The sequence below is a fragment of the Lytechinus variegatus genome, chromosome 8 (assembly GCF_018143015.1).
Source record: "Lytechinus variegatus isolate NC3 chromosome 8, Lvar_3.0, whole genome shotgun sequence".
NCBI classification, from domain to species: Eukaryota; Metazoa; Echinodermata; class Echinoidea; order Temnopleuroida; family Toxopneustidae; genus Lytechinus; species Lytechinus variegatus.
The window spans coordinates 20,622,191-20,640,351 of NC_054747.1; the positions used below are offsets into that span (position 1 = coordinate 20,622,191).

The 18,161-nt window shown below is 37.1% G+C and overlaps 1 protein-coding gene across 1 annotated transcript in view; it reads right to left on the bottom strand.

Annotated features, from left to right (window-relative positions):
- Nucleotides 1-671: 671 nt before the first annotated feature.
- The window catches only part of LOC121419553, a 126,043-nt gene continuing 108,553 nt past the window's right edge, over nt 672-18,161 (bottom strand). The window contains 6 exon segments of the mRNA XM_041614009.1: nt 672-2,916; nt 3,573-3,929; nt 7,806-7,916; nt 13,113-13,226; nt 14,638-15,033; nt 16,841-16,963. Of these exon segments, the coding sequence (XP_041469943.1) occupies nt 2,813-2,916; nt 3,573-3,929; nt 7,806-7,916; nt 13,113-13,226; nt 14,638-15,033; nt 16,841-16,963 (1,205 nt within the window). The 3' untranslated portion in view covers nt 672-2,812.

Genomic DNA, 18,161 nt, shown 5'->3' on the forward strand with positions numbered 1-18,161 from the left:
ATACCCACACATGCATGCACGCCTCTACACACCCTCTTCCATTCCCCACACACGTACCCTCGCATCCTCTAGATATAGGCCTACCCATCCACACTAATATATACAACAGCGTCTATACAAAGTTCATACCCCCTGCACCCCCTTCATACCTCGCACACAGAACCTCATCCATATTCCACATACCAATCTTCACACCCCTATCTACACCTATACCCCATACATTCACCCTGAACACACCTTACATGTAACCTGTACTCGCCCTTGTCGATATTTCACCCACACCCTCGCATCCCCGGTAGGCTACACCTAAACCCATACTCCCAGGCACCCCCATCCATGCACACTCATATCCTCTATGCCGAAACAACCGCACCCACATCCCTACCCCTACTTACATCAATCCCCCACACATACACACTCATCCACAGATCAACAGACAACACCCTCACCCACACCCCCTCATCATTAACCCCCCACACACTCACCTGCCACATCCTACACACTCCCTCAATACAACCATACCCCACACGTACACACACTCGCACATTCTCTCCCACACCCACTCTTTTTCAGCCCAAACTCATATGCACTCCTTTCACATTTGGTACATCTGAAAGAAATGGTTCAACAGGGTTGCAATAATTGAAAAATACCCATTAATTATGAGAATATAAAATGAAAAAAATCTTTTAATTTCAGATACATGAAAAATGTAAGATGTTGGGGTGACGTAAACAGATTACCCAACTGACAATGGCATACACTGAAATATAGATGGCTCTTGACCCATGTAGTACTAGTGAACCTGTTGGGCAAGACATTAGACTGTTCTGATGATCACAGAGTGGCAGGCTTGGTCAGAAAAGGGTTCTGTTTCATAAAGAGCTACAACCATGGCAAATTCCATGGTAACATGACTCATCAGCCAATCACAGTCCAGCTTACAATGGCTGTGAAGCTTTATGAAATGGGCCCCAGAAAGTATTTTAACCCAGTGACTACTGATTCCTCAAATTTCCAAATGCCTTGCAAAAGACACCACATTGGTTAAAGTAGGTAACAGATTAAGAAAGGAACATGGGTGATAATAGCTGCAAGTGCAAAATGTCAGAATTCCTACAAAGAACAAGGGAGCATTTCATCCAAAATTTAGTCTGACAAGTCAGATCTGAAAACTTCCCTTGATGTTGATTGGCTCAGAAGCACAATTCCTATGGCAACTGTCGGATAAAACGTCCTACAAGACCTTACATGAAACGCACCTCAGGAACAATATGCACTGCACATGTTTTCCAAACTTTTCCAATTTAAAATAAGACTTTTTCCTCTGACGTATGCATTTCCTATTATTTTTTTTCTTTTAAGGATGTTCCAAATATCAATCTTATACTACCAAGAAACATTCATAATTTTTACAATCCTTAGCTAGACATTTCAGTTTAAAATAAATCTCAAAAGAATATTTTCTTACTGATTAACGTTAAATAGTACTCTCATACAAACACAATTCATACACATATTGAAAGACCGGGGTTAATGTTTACAAACACACATGAATTTCACAAATAAAAATGAAGAAAATCTAAATCAAATGATAAAATACGGGTATAGTTTACAAGCACCATGTAACTAAAATTCAGAAAATCATTTTTTTTATTATTGTTTTCATTCTTTGAATGGTAAAATTGAATTGTGTTGCACTCAACCCTGGTGAGGTGAATGGGTACCTGGTAAGAATGTATTCCTTGAAACACAGTACGTGCTTAGAGACTTCTGATCAAGTAAATGTTAAACACTATATAACAGGTATAATTATTATCAATCTTTTTAAGAAGCATTAAATGTTATATTGAAAAAAGCAGAAGAAAAAAAGAACCAAAGTTCTTAGAACTATGTAAAATCTCAAGTGTAAATAGCATTTTGTTTTCTTTTAAATTTTTGTATACAGGTAAAATGTGCGATAAGCTTTCCATTATGTCTTAAATTACATTTTGAATACAAAACTCATACTCTAAATGACAAATGTTAGTTTCTATAATGTAATTCAACAACTACTTGTGAAAAAAGCACCCATTAACAAAATTATTTCAATTAACAAAATTAATACATGAAACACATTTCAGTTCGCCATACATAATCTAAACTACTATCTACTTTTATCCCCAAAGCCCAATAACAAAAGTAAATCTCCAGGATTAGCTGAAAGAATTGTTAATATATTGATTCATACTTATAAATGTAGTGTAGTATTAGTTACCTTATTCATGACAAAGGATTAAGACAGGGTTATTCTAAGAAAAGTGATTGAAAAGGTGATAATGACCATCAGTGTTAAACCCTGGTGCTTGTGTTAAACAAAGCAGTTGTGAAATATACACTGGACAATAAGTAAGGGTGCTAAAGGATTAAGACTTGGTTATTACAAGAACAGTGATTGAAAAGGTGATAATGACCATCAGTGTTAAACCCTGGTACTTAAGTTAAACAAAGCAGTTGTGAAATATACACTGGATAATACGCAAGGGTGTTAGGCACCTTGTCAAAAGTGCATGCTGCGTCTTTCAGCAAGCCTCCGGCAATAAAGGTGCTTTGCGTCTTTTCATTTGAAGCAGCTTTCCTGCACTGCTTTGTCTTTGTTGTAATGTGAGGATAGCTCACTTGAAAAGCTGCTTGTGTGTTCATCGTGGAAAAAATGAAGTTTTGACTCTTTGACCACTGCATGGAGTTGCCAATTTGAGGAAGAAAAGGCTATCAAACGATCCTTGAAAAAAAAAATCCTTGTCATGAATGGTGAAAGTCACGGAGAAGGTTGTCAAACATCTGGACACCGATAATCATCTGATACAGAACAATCCAATACAGGAGAACATATTTCACCACTGCACTCAACACATGGGGTTTGATCTCCTGCACAATCTGTAAACCGAAAAAAGAAAAAAACTGCTGGTTCATGCTGGTTTACTAAAGTTGATTTCATGTACCTGAATTCATAAAGTTGATTTCATGCTGGTTTACTAAAGTTGATTTCATTTACCTGAAATCATAACAGGTGGATTAAAAAAACCATTGGTTGAACCGATGGTTTTTCCTGTATTAATCACGCTTAATTTACTGCATATATCATAAAATTACCAAATGAAATACAGTGATACACGCATTTGTCACACTGTTTAGAATTAATGAATTCACTGTTCAAAAACAGTGGACTCATAAATAAAATAGCACTCAAAACAATGGGAACAGTCGTCAATTTGGTGCACTAAGACAAAACAGTTTATCAGAATAAGTATAAATAAATAAATATAAATCAGGCGTACTTTATACAGAAAATCTGCATTAACCATCAGTTCAATCAATGGTTTTCAAAACCACCTTTGTGAATTCAGGCCATGATACATGTTCCCCCCGAAATCCCAAAATTGCTGACAATCTGTTCTTCCTGAAAGGATTTTCATCAAACCTTAATTAATGATTCCCAAAGTTTGCTGCTTACATTCACACTCAAGTCAAGTTGGCAGGATCGGCTCCCCTTTTTAACAGTTGCAGGTAATAATAAGTGGGATTTTTCTTACCATGTAGTTCAGCTCTGACGCGGAACTGCAAACTGGTCTCGTCCGTTGATGAATCCACTGGTACCATGATCGACACAAAAGCCTCATCATTTAGCACATAGAAGTCATATATTCCAAATGGAATATCAGTCCCAAAATGTATAATTTGAGCAACATGAGGATCAAAGAATGGATCTGTGCCAAAAAGGACTTCAGAGCCAGGACTAAGGACATAGGCTGGAGTCACTTCAAACAGGAGGACGTAGGAGTCGCTGGGAGCGTGGAATCGCCATATGGCTTCCAGGTAATCACCATTCTCCTGAAGAACACCAATGACATTGTTGACTTCATGCCACTCACTACCAACTGGTACATTCACTTGGAAATAAACAACACAGATAAAAAAATATGTTAGTTTTTATTCACTAGCTACATTAGGTTACATTTCAGTCAAACTCAGTTTTATTCAAATACAAATTACTTGTCCATCAGTTAATCAGTTGATTTAGTTACATTTTGCTTATAATTTATTAACACTTGGTTATATAGGTGTATATATATATATAATATATATATATACATATACAGGGCTCCACACTAACCCATTTTTTCTACTGGTCCAACCTATTCATGTCGGACCAGTAGATACCCAGTTTTTCAAATTTTACTGGTCCGAACCTAAAATCTACTGGTCCCAAAAAATTAAAGAAAACATTAAAAAAAGGTGCAAGTTTATTTTTCTAGCCTTTCGTTACCCCCCCCCCCCCCAATAAAATGAAGGAATGAAGGACAAAAAGAAAGCAAGAAAGAAAGAAAAAAAGAAAGAAAGAAAGGAAGGAAGGAAGGAAGGAAGGAAGGAAGGAAGAAGGAAAAAAAAAAGAAAAGCTAAAGAAAGGACAGATGAGAAGGAAGGAAGAAAAAGAACAAACCAAAGAAGGAAAGGATGGAAGGAAAAAAAGAAGGAACAAAAATAAAAATGAAAGAAAAGAAAAAAGAGATGAAGGAAAGAAATGAAGCAAGCAATACAGAAAGAAAGAACAAATCAAGAAAGTTGTAAAGGAAAGAAAGAAGAAGCAGTAAAAAAGAAAGGGTAAAAGGAGAGATGGAAAGGACAAAAGAAAGAGAGGAAGGAAGGATTGAAAGAAGGAATTAAGGAAGAAATAAAGGAAAGGTAAAATGATAGAAGGAAAGAAATAAAAGGAAGGGAAGGGAAGGAAAGAAGCAAGCAATATAAAAAAGAAAAGGTAAAAGAATAGATGGAAGGTAGGAAAAAAAGAAAGACTGAGAGACAAAGAAAGGAAGGAATGAAAGAATAAAGGAGAGAAAGGAAGCAAGCAGTCAAAAAAAGAAAGGAAAGGTAAAGATCTAACAAAGGGAAAAAGGAAAGAACAAGACAGAAGAAAGGAAGGAATGAATGTAAGAGAGAAAGGGCTGAAAGAAGGAAGAAATAAAAAAAACAAGAAAGGGTAAATAAATGATGGATGGAAGGGAGAAAGAAACAAACAATGTAGGAAAGAAAAGGGTAAAAAGAAGGGAGGAAAGAAAGGAAGAAGAGATGAGATGAATATAGGATGGATGGACTCAAGAAATAAACTTTAAGAAAAATATTTTTAAAAAAGAAAGAAAGAAGGAAGGAAGGAAGGAAGGAAGGAAGAAAGGAAGGAAGGAACAAGGAAGGAAGAAAGAAAGAAAGGAAGGAAGGAAGGAAGGAAGGAAGGAAGGAAGGAAGGAAGGAAGGAAGGAAGGAAGGAAGGAAGGAAGGAAGGAAGGAAGGAAGGAAGGAAGGAAGGAAGGAAGGAAGGAAGAGAAGAACAAGGAAGGAAGAAAGAAAGGAAGAAAGAAAGAAATAGAGAAAGGAAGAAAAAAAGAAAGAAAGAAAGAGAGAGAGAAAAAATATTTTTTAAAAGGATAGAAAGAACTAATTAAAGAAAAAAAGGGAAATTAAAAAAGACAGTAACAAAAAAAAAATGAAATAGGGAAGAAACAAAGAAAGATTGAAAAGAAGAAAAGAAAGAAAGATAGGAAGAAAACAGAGGAAGAAAGCTAAAAGTTTTATCCTAAATGATTTATCAGTTTCTTTTTTGGCTCGATTAAAACAGCTACGAAAGAAAGTCAGAAACCAAGTGTATCAACACACACACAAATGCATATGTGGGGCTATATTTCAGACGATATCACCCAAAACCCGATCTGTTTGAACCAAAACAGATGTGAAAATATCTCCTTTTACTGCTTACAAATGATAGAGTTATTCCAATTATAGGAAATACGGACATTATAAGAGCCTTCCATGAGTATGAACCGTGAATTTTGATAGTTCTGTGAGAGATTTCTGCCAGAGTTTACTTTAGCCAAGCTTCGTTTGAGCAGCCAGTAGAGAAGGTACCATGTGGGTGTGTGGCTGGCTTCATGTACACTGCACTGCATGCACTGTACTGTATGCTACTCTAGTAACACGTGCGCTTCATTCTGTGTGTATTCTGTCTGTGAATGACAGAATTTAACGCAGGGGAAGTGGTTTGCAGTGAATTTGACCATTTCTGGAAAAGTTATTGGCCCAACAATGGTTTTTATTACTGGTCATGTTGGACCCTTACATCTTGCTATTTTGGAAAAATTACTGGCCCGACAATGATAATTTTTACTGGTCATGTCGGACCAGTAAATCTTCCTATTTCTGAAAATCTACTGGCCCGACGGCGATTTTTACCGGTCTGGGACCGTTGGACCGCCGCTAGTGTCGAGCCCTGATATATATATATATATATACATTATTAAAATTTAGTTATAAATATTTAATTATATTAAGTCATATTCAGGAATATTTACTACCGTGTAATGACTTGCATTTTATTTTGAGGGGGGGGGGGTATTCACTTCTATGAACTACTTCTAATGAAATACCTTAAGAAACTTCTTGTGCTTTACAACATCTGAGGGGAGTAGTTCACAAGGAATACGTATCCCTTGGAATCGCACTTAAATTTCCAGTTGCGTGCTGTATTAGAAGCAACACCTCATTGGTCAAATCATGCTAAAAGGGTGCGCTCAATTACGTATTAATAAGATTGTGTGTTACAAATCATGTGTATGTCAGCGCTAAGCATGACTTTAAATCCTAAATCAATCCTTGTGACACCCCCCCATTATACCTGTACATATTGGTATATTATCTTGAGAAATGAGATAGATTGAAATGAACTCCAAGTACTTCTGCAAAGTGATAACGTATTAAACTCTGCAGCAGTTGAAGGGGGATCTAACACAAGAAATGTTATATGTCTGGAGCAAGCAGAGACAGATACAACCAAAATGGCAAGGAAAATTATCCCTAAAATTATGGTAATAAAATATGCTGTGATAATAGCAATGCAGTACCCAAGAAATAAAAAAAAAACATGAATTCTTGATAACTTAGAGTCTAATTTTATGCCTTAACAATTACTAGATCAATAATATGTTAAATATGATTGATAATAATATAAAATTTGATAAGTGCTCAAGGTGCTCCAAATCATGCGTACTTACATGTAACTAACAAAATTTTCAAATAATGAATCCTTATCCTTGGACCCAAAAAATCTGAATTGATCATTGGCACGTATGAATTTGAACCCTGAAATGGTTCAGTTACAGCAGAACAAGAAATTTCAAAGTATGTAATGACCTCTGTGACATTTGACCTCATGACCCCAAATCTAATCAGATCATCGTCATCTTATATGCATACATGAACCATCGGAGTCTTTTTTAGTTATCGCAAGAAAGAGATATTTAAAGTAGGTAAATGACCTATGATTTTGATTATTCGCAAGGAAATTAATCACATAGACATAAAGTTTACCTTATATATACTTTTTTATCTGTCAAACGATTTGTTAATTATTGCGAGAGAAAAAATGGGACGGACAGACAGATGGACAACCTTAAAACATGATGACCCTGGCAACCAACTATGGTGGACAGAGACATAAAAAATTAAATCAAAAGATAACAAAGAAAGATAGAGAAAGTGAGGAGATACAATAAAAGAGGGAGCAATCTAGAAAGAAAGAATTAATGAGGGAGGGAGAGAGAGTGAATGAGCTAGGAAGAGGGGGGGGGTGGAGAGAAAATTGGTGAATGGGGAAGGGAGAAAGAGGGATAGAGATAGAGAAAGAAACCAGAGAGTGACAGATGGAAAAAAACGAAGTCCAGCAAATTAAGAGAAAAAGAGGGAAAGGTAGAGAGATTGCCACGTAACCTTCAACTCACCATATGTGTCCGTAGGACTTGGAGAAATGGATGTAGTAGTAGGGGTAGTTGTAGGACTGGTTGGAGAACTTGTATTATGACTTATTGTAGAACTGGTGGCAGGAGTGGTTGCTGTATAAAAGAATAATCAAAACATGTCAAGTCATGAAAGATGTACACAAATATATCAAATGCTTAATGGGGCATGGTCAAACCTATTCGCCCAGAGAGGATTTCTTAACATTGCTATAAGCAGAGATTTGTGGATTCAAATCCCAGTAATGGATTAATTTCCATTTGCAAGAAATTGATCCATATTGTGCTGAACTCAACCCATATGTATCTGACCGGAAATTCCCAGGGTGGAAAATATAACAAGGTCCGACATCACGCAACATCATACTTAGAATATAATTGGTCACATGATGCTTTTTGAACCAATCACCATACATGGTTAAAACTATGGAAATCTATGAACAGCAAAGGAATCTAGTCTTGACACTTCTAGCTGCATTCAGGCAAGTAACATCTATTGCGAGCACAGATAAAACTATATCCTATGTCACTAATTTATGGTACACCTGTATACTGTCTACTGTTAACACCATCGTGAATGACTAGGCATTTTGAGGATTCAGACTTGTAGGCCTGAATTCACAAAGATGGTTTTGAGAACCCACTGTTGAATCCATGGTTTATGCAGATTTCCTGTATAAATTATGCTAAATTTAGCATGTATCAGGCGCATGTATAAAACAAGTCCAATGCTGATGCCGGCTTTTGTCACAGTGCACCCAAAGTGGCGCCTGTTACCATGGTTAGATACGCTATTTTATTCATGAGTCTACTGTTTGAAGAGTGGACTCATGACTTAAAACAGTGGACTCACGAATAAAATAGCGTGGATAACCACGGCAACAGGCGTCAATTTCGCACACTGTGACAAAAGCGCGCATCAGCATTGGAATTCTTTAAATCTAAATGAAAGTAGTTGCAGTAAAACACTAATTTCGTGAGAAAGTCTGTAAAACCAAGGTTAAGTACGACTATATCATCGTGGATCTAGATATGGTACAATTACATAAACTGTACTTTGTGAAATCATAGAATCTAAGCTGAAATACGATCACACTTAACATCACCAACACATATACAGTGCCGGCCGCGGGAAACGTCACAGTGCCCCTAGGGCGGACGCGGTAGCCCGTAGCGGGCATTTGAGGGGAGCGGACGCGGGAAGACGCCCGCGTCCACTCCCCTAGAAAATTATTGCCCTAGGGAACCGCCCGCGTCTATCCCCGGGCACTGTGACGTTTCCCGCGGCCGCACTGTAACACTAAAACTTTTCGAAAACTATCTTTCAAATCGGAAGCAAAAGGTAATAAGAGGCTGATAAAAGAAATAGAAAACTGGGAGCCCGGACTGAGAGAAGGGGAAAGGGAGAAAGAGAATAGAGGGGGGGGGGGTGAAGAAGAGAAAGAGGGGAAAGGTAAAATGGAGAAGGGATAAGGAAGGGGGAAATTAAAACAAGAAGAACCTAGAGAGAAAGAAAACAGAGGTGATGAAAAAAAGCGAAGGTGAGATAGAAAGAAAAGAGGGAAGGTGGAAGGCAAATAAAAGAAAGTAGGATAAAGAGAAGGAATAAGGGGTGAGAAATTAAAAGGAAGGGAAAACTGAGAAAGATGAAATAGCGGGGATAAAAGTTACTGAAGGCGAAAAGAGAGAGGGAAAGGGACTAAGAAAAGAAACAAGGAAAGGGAAAGAAAAGGATACGACTATTCTTATCAAAATACTTGAACCCCTCTCTAATTTTCATCATTTTTTTCCCCTTCCTGATTTACCTTTATCTATCTCAACCACTAGCTCTCATCTATTCCCGATGTTTATCTGTGGACATCATTTTCATATGCACCTCTCATCATCAAATTTATTTTCATTTATCGTTTAGTTCTTTCTCAATCCCTCTCTAAAACTACTCTTTCTCTCTTCCCAACATATAATGCTATGTTAAATTAAGCTACTTATACATTTCTATAGAATACAAGAAACTGTTGTTTCGCAATATAACGGAGCGGGTATTACAAAAGAAGGGGAAAGGAAAGCAATAGAAAATAAAGGGGAGAAACAAATCAAGGAGTGAAAGGGGGCACAGAAAAGGAAGGGGGAAAAGGGAACAGAAGGGATAAAGGAAAGGGAAAAAAGAAGGAAAGGGAAAAAATATATAGAGGGACAGCAGGAGGGAAAAAGAGAAAAATATGAAGGGGAGCAAGAAGGAAAAGAGTGAATAAATGGGGGGGGGGGGTAAAAAGGAGGGGAAAGGGAGAGAAAGAGAAAATATAGCGGGGGATATCGAGCGTGATGATTAAAGGGATTTTCGACTATATTGTATAGAGGTGAACCCGGACGGGCTTTTATTCTTCAACTTGGCTCGACTAACTCCTTTGTTCCCCGAAAAGAAGTTAGGTTTGATAGTTAGCGTTTGCGTGAGCACCCGCTAAAATTCTTAATAAAAGAAAAGAAGGGTTTGTATAGCTCCATTCTTGCTTTGTCGGCAAGTGATAATTAACTCGTTAAGTACCCATTCCATACAACACGTCACAGTAGCTTTCAAAAACATACTTTTGCTTGGGTTTAAGCATTTAAGCTAAATGCGTTAGGAAAGTTTTTCATAGTTACATATATGCAAATAGTTTTGTTGTTCTGCTCTGGAGCACATTGAGCATCTAATCAAGATGGAAAGTGCGATTTACAAATCTCATGTATTATTATTTTTATCTTCCATATAACACTGAATTATGTATTGTATCAAGCTGTGGTTTGGTTTTGTGATTTCGTTTTATCATTTCCAATTCATATAACAAAATATATTCGAAGGAAAATATTGTTTTACTGAAATGAAATAATTGAAACAATGTCTAGACCCTAAATGATATCCAACTAATCTATCAATATAAAAACTGCAGTTCGTAAAAAAATTACTTCGACGATCATCATATAAGTGTATCAAGGATATTAATATTCGTTTTAAACCCATCTATAACTTTTTATAAAATTGCGCGTAATAAATGCGTTGGACAAGTAATCTTTACTTTGATTATGTTAATTATTATTATCTTCCCAATCCGAATATCTACCGATGTAACTAACACTGCAATCGAGAGCAGATAATGTAATCAGATGTTTTAGCAAAAAGACAAACTTGTTAAATCGGCAACTTGAACATTGGGGTAAATTTATACTTTTTACAGGGTGGGGGTTTTAAAGACCCGATTTGAACCGAATTGAAAAGAATATCCTTATTCATTGTTGTTGACGCATCAGATAATTAATACCCCCCCCCCCATTTCTAAGAACATCCTGTCATAAATTGGGAAGCGGATGTGATCAAAGGAGAGGGGTCGGCGTGGACGGGGAGCAAGACTCTCCCAGACTGCACAATAACAAAAGAACCAAATAAAAAAAAAATCGATGAGCACAACCAGTTTTGCTGGGGTTCGCTTTTTGCGCGTCTACTTTTTATGATGTGAGAAAGAACAATTTTCCCCGATATGAGAGGGGTTTTTTTGCTCCCCCCGGCCCCTATATACCCCGCTTATTATGATAAAGGTTTATAAAATATCAATACCGAAATGAGATAAAATGACAATAAGTGGGGCTCTTGCCTTCCGTGCATGATGTGATGTCGAAAGAACACACCAACGTCGGATCGTAATCGACAACCCCCTTTAAAGAAATCAAAGAAAGATCGTGGCACAAAAAGGAGGCGGTGAAATATCATGAGTCGACCTCGCGCATGACCGATGTCATAAACACGTCGTAACGTTGTATCGATATCAACGATCATTGTGACTATTCCAGCGAAAGGAAATGATAAATGAGCACTGAAAAAATGTCAAGACTCGGGGAAGGCCTTCGTCCGAGAGTATATGCATGTATCTATATGTCGAAAAGTTTAGATTCATTGCGATAATAGCTTCGACGTTCCAGCCGAGGTGACCAGATTTCACAAAATTAAATACGGGACAATCGGCAAAGCACTACATAGGATCGACCGAGCCAGGCCAAAAAAATCAACAAAAAAAGGCCACACAATGTTAGACTTGTTAACAAAATATATCAAGAAAGGGAAGGGAGGGTTAGTGGAAGAAAGAAGGAAGCAAGAAATGAATTGAGAGGAAAGAAAGAACAAATTAAGGAAAATTCAAAGGAAAAAGTATGATTAAAACGTTGAAAGAAAGAATAAAGGACAGATAACGGTTTCTGTCATTACTTGAAATGAATAAAGAAAGAAATAATTAAAATAAAGGAAGGGAAGATGAATGAATGTGTGAAAGAAAAAATATATTGAGAGAAAAGAGAAAAGTAAGAAAAAAGAGAAAGAAAGAAGGGAAGAACGAAAGAAAAATAATTCCTTCATTATTTGAAAGAAACAAAGACAGAAGAAAAACGGAAAGGAAACAGGGAAGGAAAGAAGGGAAAGAAAAAAGAAGGAAAGAAATAATAAGGGAAAAGAATGAAAAGGGAAACAGAAATTAAAGAATAAAAGAAAACAAATAGCATCTAAATAAAAAAATTCAACCTACAATAGATCCCGATCACGCTAGTTTAAAAACATAATGGTCTATCACAAGATAATCGAAGTACATGTACATGTAAACATAGTGCAATGTACGTACCCTAGGATTTCCGAGGGTAAGTGCGGGCACGGCCAATATTATATAGCACGCGGGAAACTGCGGGCCCGTCTAAACGCCCTAGACTGCTCCCCTTGAATACCCTCGGTTAGACGCAAAAGCCCCCTAGGCTGTTTGCGTGCTCGGGCGTGACGTTTCCCGCGGCCGGCACAGATATGCACACGTGGAACAGTGTATTATTATTGTTGGAATAAAGACCAGACGGAAGACCTTACAACTGGTCTGCGACTCAATTTTGGAATAAAACGTAGTAGAATTTGATGCTAATATTGATACTTGGAATATCTTACTGTGTAATGTTTGAAATCAACGTCCGAATACCTATGTTCAAATCTGTGACTATGCTCTCATCCTTCTCTTAGAATAAAAGCAAATTTAATACCCAGTCATAATGACGTCATAGCAATCGTACGATTGGCTACGATTTGAAACTAATTTGGCCCTTACTCCAAAAAAAAAGCTTACAATCTTACAAAATGGTTATATTACTATTCTTTCAATTAATTTCATCCACAAATAAAATCCATTCACATTTTCACAAAATGAGCAAAATGCGATTTGTTCCAAAATTGGATCGCGAACAGTCGTAAGGTGTGCGGTGGCCTTAAGATACATGTAGTTCTTGTCCTCTTACTTGTGCAATATTCATCCTCTCCACTGTCGAGACATTGTACTGTCCCATCACACCATTCCTCAAGATAAAAGCAATGAGGGGATCCAGAACAAGGCAAAGTAAAGATTTCACATTCTATGAAGAAATAAGAAAAAAAAGAGACCATGATCACATCCACTATCTCATACTATAAAAACAGTAATAGTAATACAACAGATTTACATACCACACAAATACAAGGTGGTTCGCGAACTACGAGTCTCGCTTGATTTCGCGATCAATAAATAATGCAATTTGATATTTTTATCCCTAGATATGCTTTGACCTTGCCATCCCAATGATCACACGTGTGGTATTATCCGATGATTATTTATACCAAATGTGAAAACAAATGATGCAGAAATAAAGAAATGAGAGCAAGTGTTTTTTTTTAACTTTTCCTTTTGACCCCATCATTCTTTTGAGCTCATATGTGGCATTACCCTTGGATAATAGGTATGAAGGATGTACATAATTCATGCATAAATAAAGAAATGAGAGCAAATTGAATAAAAACTTGAAAATATTTAAACATACTAACAGACTAGCAGGAAAGGTGGGTGATCTTGCATTAACTTCATTCAGGCAAGACAAAAGAATACAGGTTTATTATGTATTTTCCGTATATTATTATATGAAATATTCTAATTTTCTCCTCATTGTTACGTGAAACAAAAAGTAACACCTCCCTGAGCATGTGGAATGAGCATTGTTTCATACTATATGATTCAGTCAAGTTGGTCCTTATTGTCAAATATGTAAAAAAATGAAATATTGCATGATTCTAACAATAAAAGGCAAAAGAAATAGTGAGTGATGGACACCATCAACTGACTCATTTGCGTGTCACTGAGTTGTGTATATCACCGTTTTGTGAAAAATGAATGAAACTTCAAAATACCATAACTTTCTTATTTTACATCCGATTTTGATGAAACTTTCAGCATTACGCCAGTTTGATTTTTTCTGTTCATTCAAATCAAAATTTGTCTGGGGTGAACTTGACCTTCAATCTGATACTGGTCACACTGAAGACCACAAACACAGATGCTTGGAAAAAAAAACCCTGACAACTGACAGGAGTGCAATGTTTATTTTGTCAATTCCTCCGCAATTACAATTTTATTCCAAAACCATTTTGCATGTACACGTATCTTTTTAGCTATACACACAAACACTTCGGTAGTCATTTCATTGGAGTCAGATCAAGCTCACTTCTAACCCTTTCCACATGCACTTTTCACCAGTGCCGCATGAACTTCGCATTTCACGCTCAAGCAAACAATGCGAGGTTTCCCTCCCTGAAAATGATTCCGCACAGAGGGGTTCATGGCCCAGCGTATAAAGAATTAAGTCATTACAACTAGCATTAACATTGAAGCAAATCATTTTATTTCACATCAGTGAACTATCCATTTGAAATGCCATTCTTTGCCATAAGAGGATATGTAAGCTTAGGCTGGTTTAAGTTTCCGATTTGAAAGTGAAAATCTCTTTTCTGTTTTACCGATAGCCGTGACTCTGAACTCCACATAAGCGTCCGCATCCTTAGGAAAAGCAAGAAGAACGAAGCCTGTGCTGTTGGTTAGGGAGAAAACGTTGGATGAGGTGCTAGTGTGATTATATCCAGTGGAATAAAAGTATGCTCTATTCGACAGGCTGTCTGCTGGGTTATCACCACTTCCAGCGATGAAGCGCGAGTATGGCGTCAGTCCACCTTCACTTTCAGACCATGTGATGTTTTCCAGTTCTACATAGAGGATTGTACCAGGATCTGCCTCAAAGACGTAATGGTAGAAGTCGTAGAACTTGCTGGCTCGTGTGCCACGATCTTCCAAAGGGTCTTCGGAACGCCTCTCCTGAACGATTGTGACCCAATCGTCAGTTGCGACATTCACCCGCACTGCAGTTGAGAAAGATTTTTGGACAAAAATTATGACAGGTAAGAAGTTGTGAGGAGGACATGGGAGAGATGAGTGAATCAGAGCTGCGAACCATGTGCAGATCAAAAAAGGAATCATGGGGGTGGAGGAATTTCCACAAAAAGAGGGAATTTGTAATAACAAACCTTAAACTCCCGTCTTACAAAGAGTTACGATTGATCCAATCAATCGTAATTCCATAGAAATCCATTGGTGTCCTAATTTTTTTTAGACAGAAAATTTGCAAAATGTCGGTTCTAAACAAAGGCCAACACACCAAATTGTCAAGAAAATGATGAATGTAAGAATATACCTCATAGTTAGCAAAAATCTGGAACAAAAATGCATGTTAGAGATGGGCATTTCTTCCTTTCCATAGTTGAGATCGATCAGATCAATCGCTACGCTTTGTAAGGGGGCTAAGGTGTGACAAAAATGTGATGATGGAAGACGGTATGCAGTGGTGAGAGGAACTGACAGCCTGTGGGAACAAGAAGCTGTGTTCTGTGATCCCCAAAGCGTTATGGCCCCGTGGATTAGTCTTCTGACCTTGAAACAGAGGGTCGTGGGTTCAAATCCAAACCAGGGAGTAATTTCCTTCAGCAAGAAATTTATCCACATTATTGCTGCACTCAACCCAGATGAGGTGAATACATGTAGGTACCCGGTAGGTAGAAATTCCTTGAATGCTTGAGCGCCTAGGCACCCTTACTAAAGCCGGGGTAATAATAATAGCAGGGCCCGCTGGAATAAAAGTTTTAAGAACCGTAGTGACTTTCCTGGGTAAATATACCTATATCCTTATTATATTATAACCAGATTTCCTAACCTTCACCACCAAATGACTTTTGATCTTGACCCAGGGACCTGAAAGTGCATTCAATAATTCACTGATACTTGATAACCACTAATTATAAAATGATTGTATGCTTTCAAAACTATCTTCGAAACTCAAAATCTTGAACTTTGGTTAATTTCATGTTGATACCAGGCAGTTTATTCATCCCCAAATGACCTTATTCTTGTTTTAGAAAACTCGAAAATTTAATTTTTGTTAGTCTAGTCTATCTAAAGTTCTCTGATGGATTATTCTTTGGTTGTACATGTACTGCTGATCCCAAGCATAGGCTTTTAAAAAATGAGAAAAATTCATTAATCTTGTCGAGGAAACATAATAATTACAGACAAGTGATACACGTACAATCAATGGAAAGCTCTGGATTGGTTTTGCTGGTTGCAATGGAAGGCAAATCTCATTGAGGCAGGGATGCACTTTCCAATACAATTTCATTCATGTGCTTATATCTAAGATCTGCTACATTTGATGAGCACTGCTTGGAAAAACGACTTGCTTCATCTGCATCATCTTCCACTGTTATTCTAGCAACACCATTAAGCATTCATGTACATGTACTATAAAGGTACAATAAACTATTGGCATACTACACAGGTACAATAAATTCAAGGGCCCATATTCTCAAGTCAGGTTTAACTTAAACTCTGGTTTAAAGTTGTGGTTTAACTATGGATAGCCAATTGTGGCATTAATCTCTCATGTTAAAGGTTCAATGTTTCTGCTAATTTGGCTCTCAAATCATTCTTCACTGCCTGGGAAGGGTAAATAAGATAGTGTCTTCTCAATTCAAAAATTAGGAAAAAACACAGTGAACATAAGAAAGATACAATGTAAACAAATTCTGACATTTTGGGCTTCCCATAGTTTTAGCACGAAGTTTGACCACGGTCTAAGTTAAACCAGACTTTAGAAAACGGGCCATAGAGTCTTACTAATATAATCCGAGTGCTTGCAAAGACTTTCTGCTTCATCTGCGGCCCCGTAGCAATCGTTGGAGTAATCACACACGAACTGATCTAGTATGCAGGCATTAAACTCTGGGCATTCGAAACAGCCTTAAAAAATAAACAAAAAGAAAATCAATTGAAAAAAAGAGAAAACTATTATTTTAAACGAGACAAAATAACCTTGCAACTGCAGTTAAAAGCCATATTATGGCTTTTAACTGCAGTTGCAAGGGATCTCCTTAAATATAAATTCAAATTCATTGATTTCAAAGGGACATGAAGGCTGAAGAAAACGTGCAAGTAGCCAGTGTTAGGTGTTATCTTAAAAAAATTGATCTTGACGATTTTTACACCTTCCAATTTTGTAGGCATTTCTGTTCTAATTTAAAAAGTCTGATTAACTTAAAGAAAACATTTAAGTAGATATGGCAGAATACATAAAAAGTGTTAAGTAACAGGAAACATTTCCATACCTGGGTCCTGTAACACAAAGTTTAGCGATTAATCGTATGCTTGATTTTCCCGATTGATTGTACATTGTAGTCAATGGAATCAATCGTAGAAAGATGTTCTACGATCATTGCTTAGCTTTGTGTTACGGGCCCCTGGTTATTAAAAAAAACTTATATACATGACTGGAACATGTTCTTAAGTATTACAGAGAGGGTCACCTACATGTAAGATGCATAAAGTCATTATTTATTTATTAGAACGTATTTAATCAGGTACAAAAGATCAGTATAAAACTGTTTTTCATCAATGACCTGATGAAATCATAAAGAATAACATAAATTATCACCCGTATCAGACATCTGAGCTGGTCATTTACAAAACCGTATTGCCCTACATTTTTTTAATATCGGGAAGGGTAGGTATATTGTTTGTATTTTCCTCGGTCTCAATGCGCGTATTTACTTTGCATGCAGAGACAAAGCAAAATATACCTTTGTATTTTCCCTGGTCTCACATCCGGGAATTTGTGGATGCGTATAAGGAAATACGCTTCATAAGGATCCGCCCACCAACAATATACGTCATAATAAAGACGACGCTGAATCCGAGCGCTTGCAAGTACGTCATAATGGTAAAGTGCAGAGCCTAGACCGATATTAACATGACACAATAGAACTCTATTTTTAAAAGAAATATATCTCCATTATCATGATTTTTGCTCTAGATATCTGATTTGGATGATGATAAAAATATTGACTGGCTCTTCTTTCGGGGAACATCAAATATATTGCCCTTAAATGACCCATATTGCCCTCGTCTAAAGACTCGGGCCAATATGATTCATTTGCTGGCA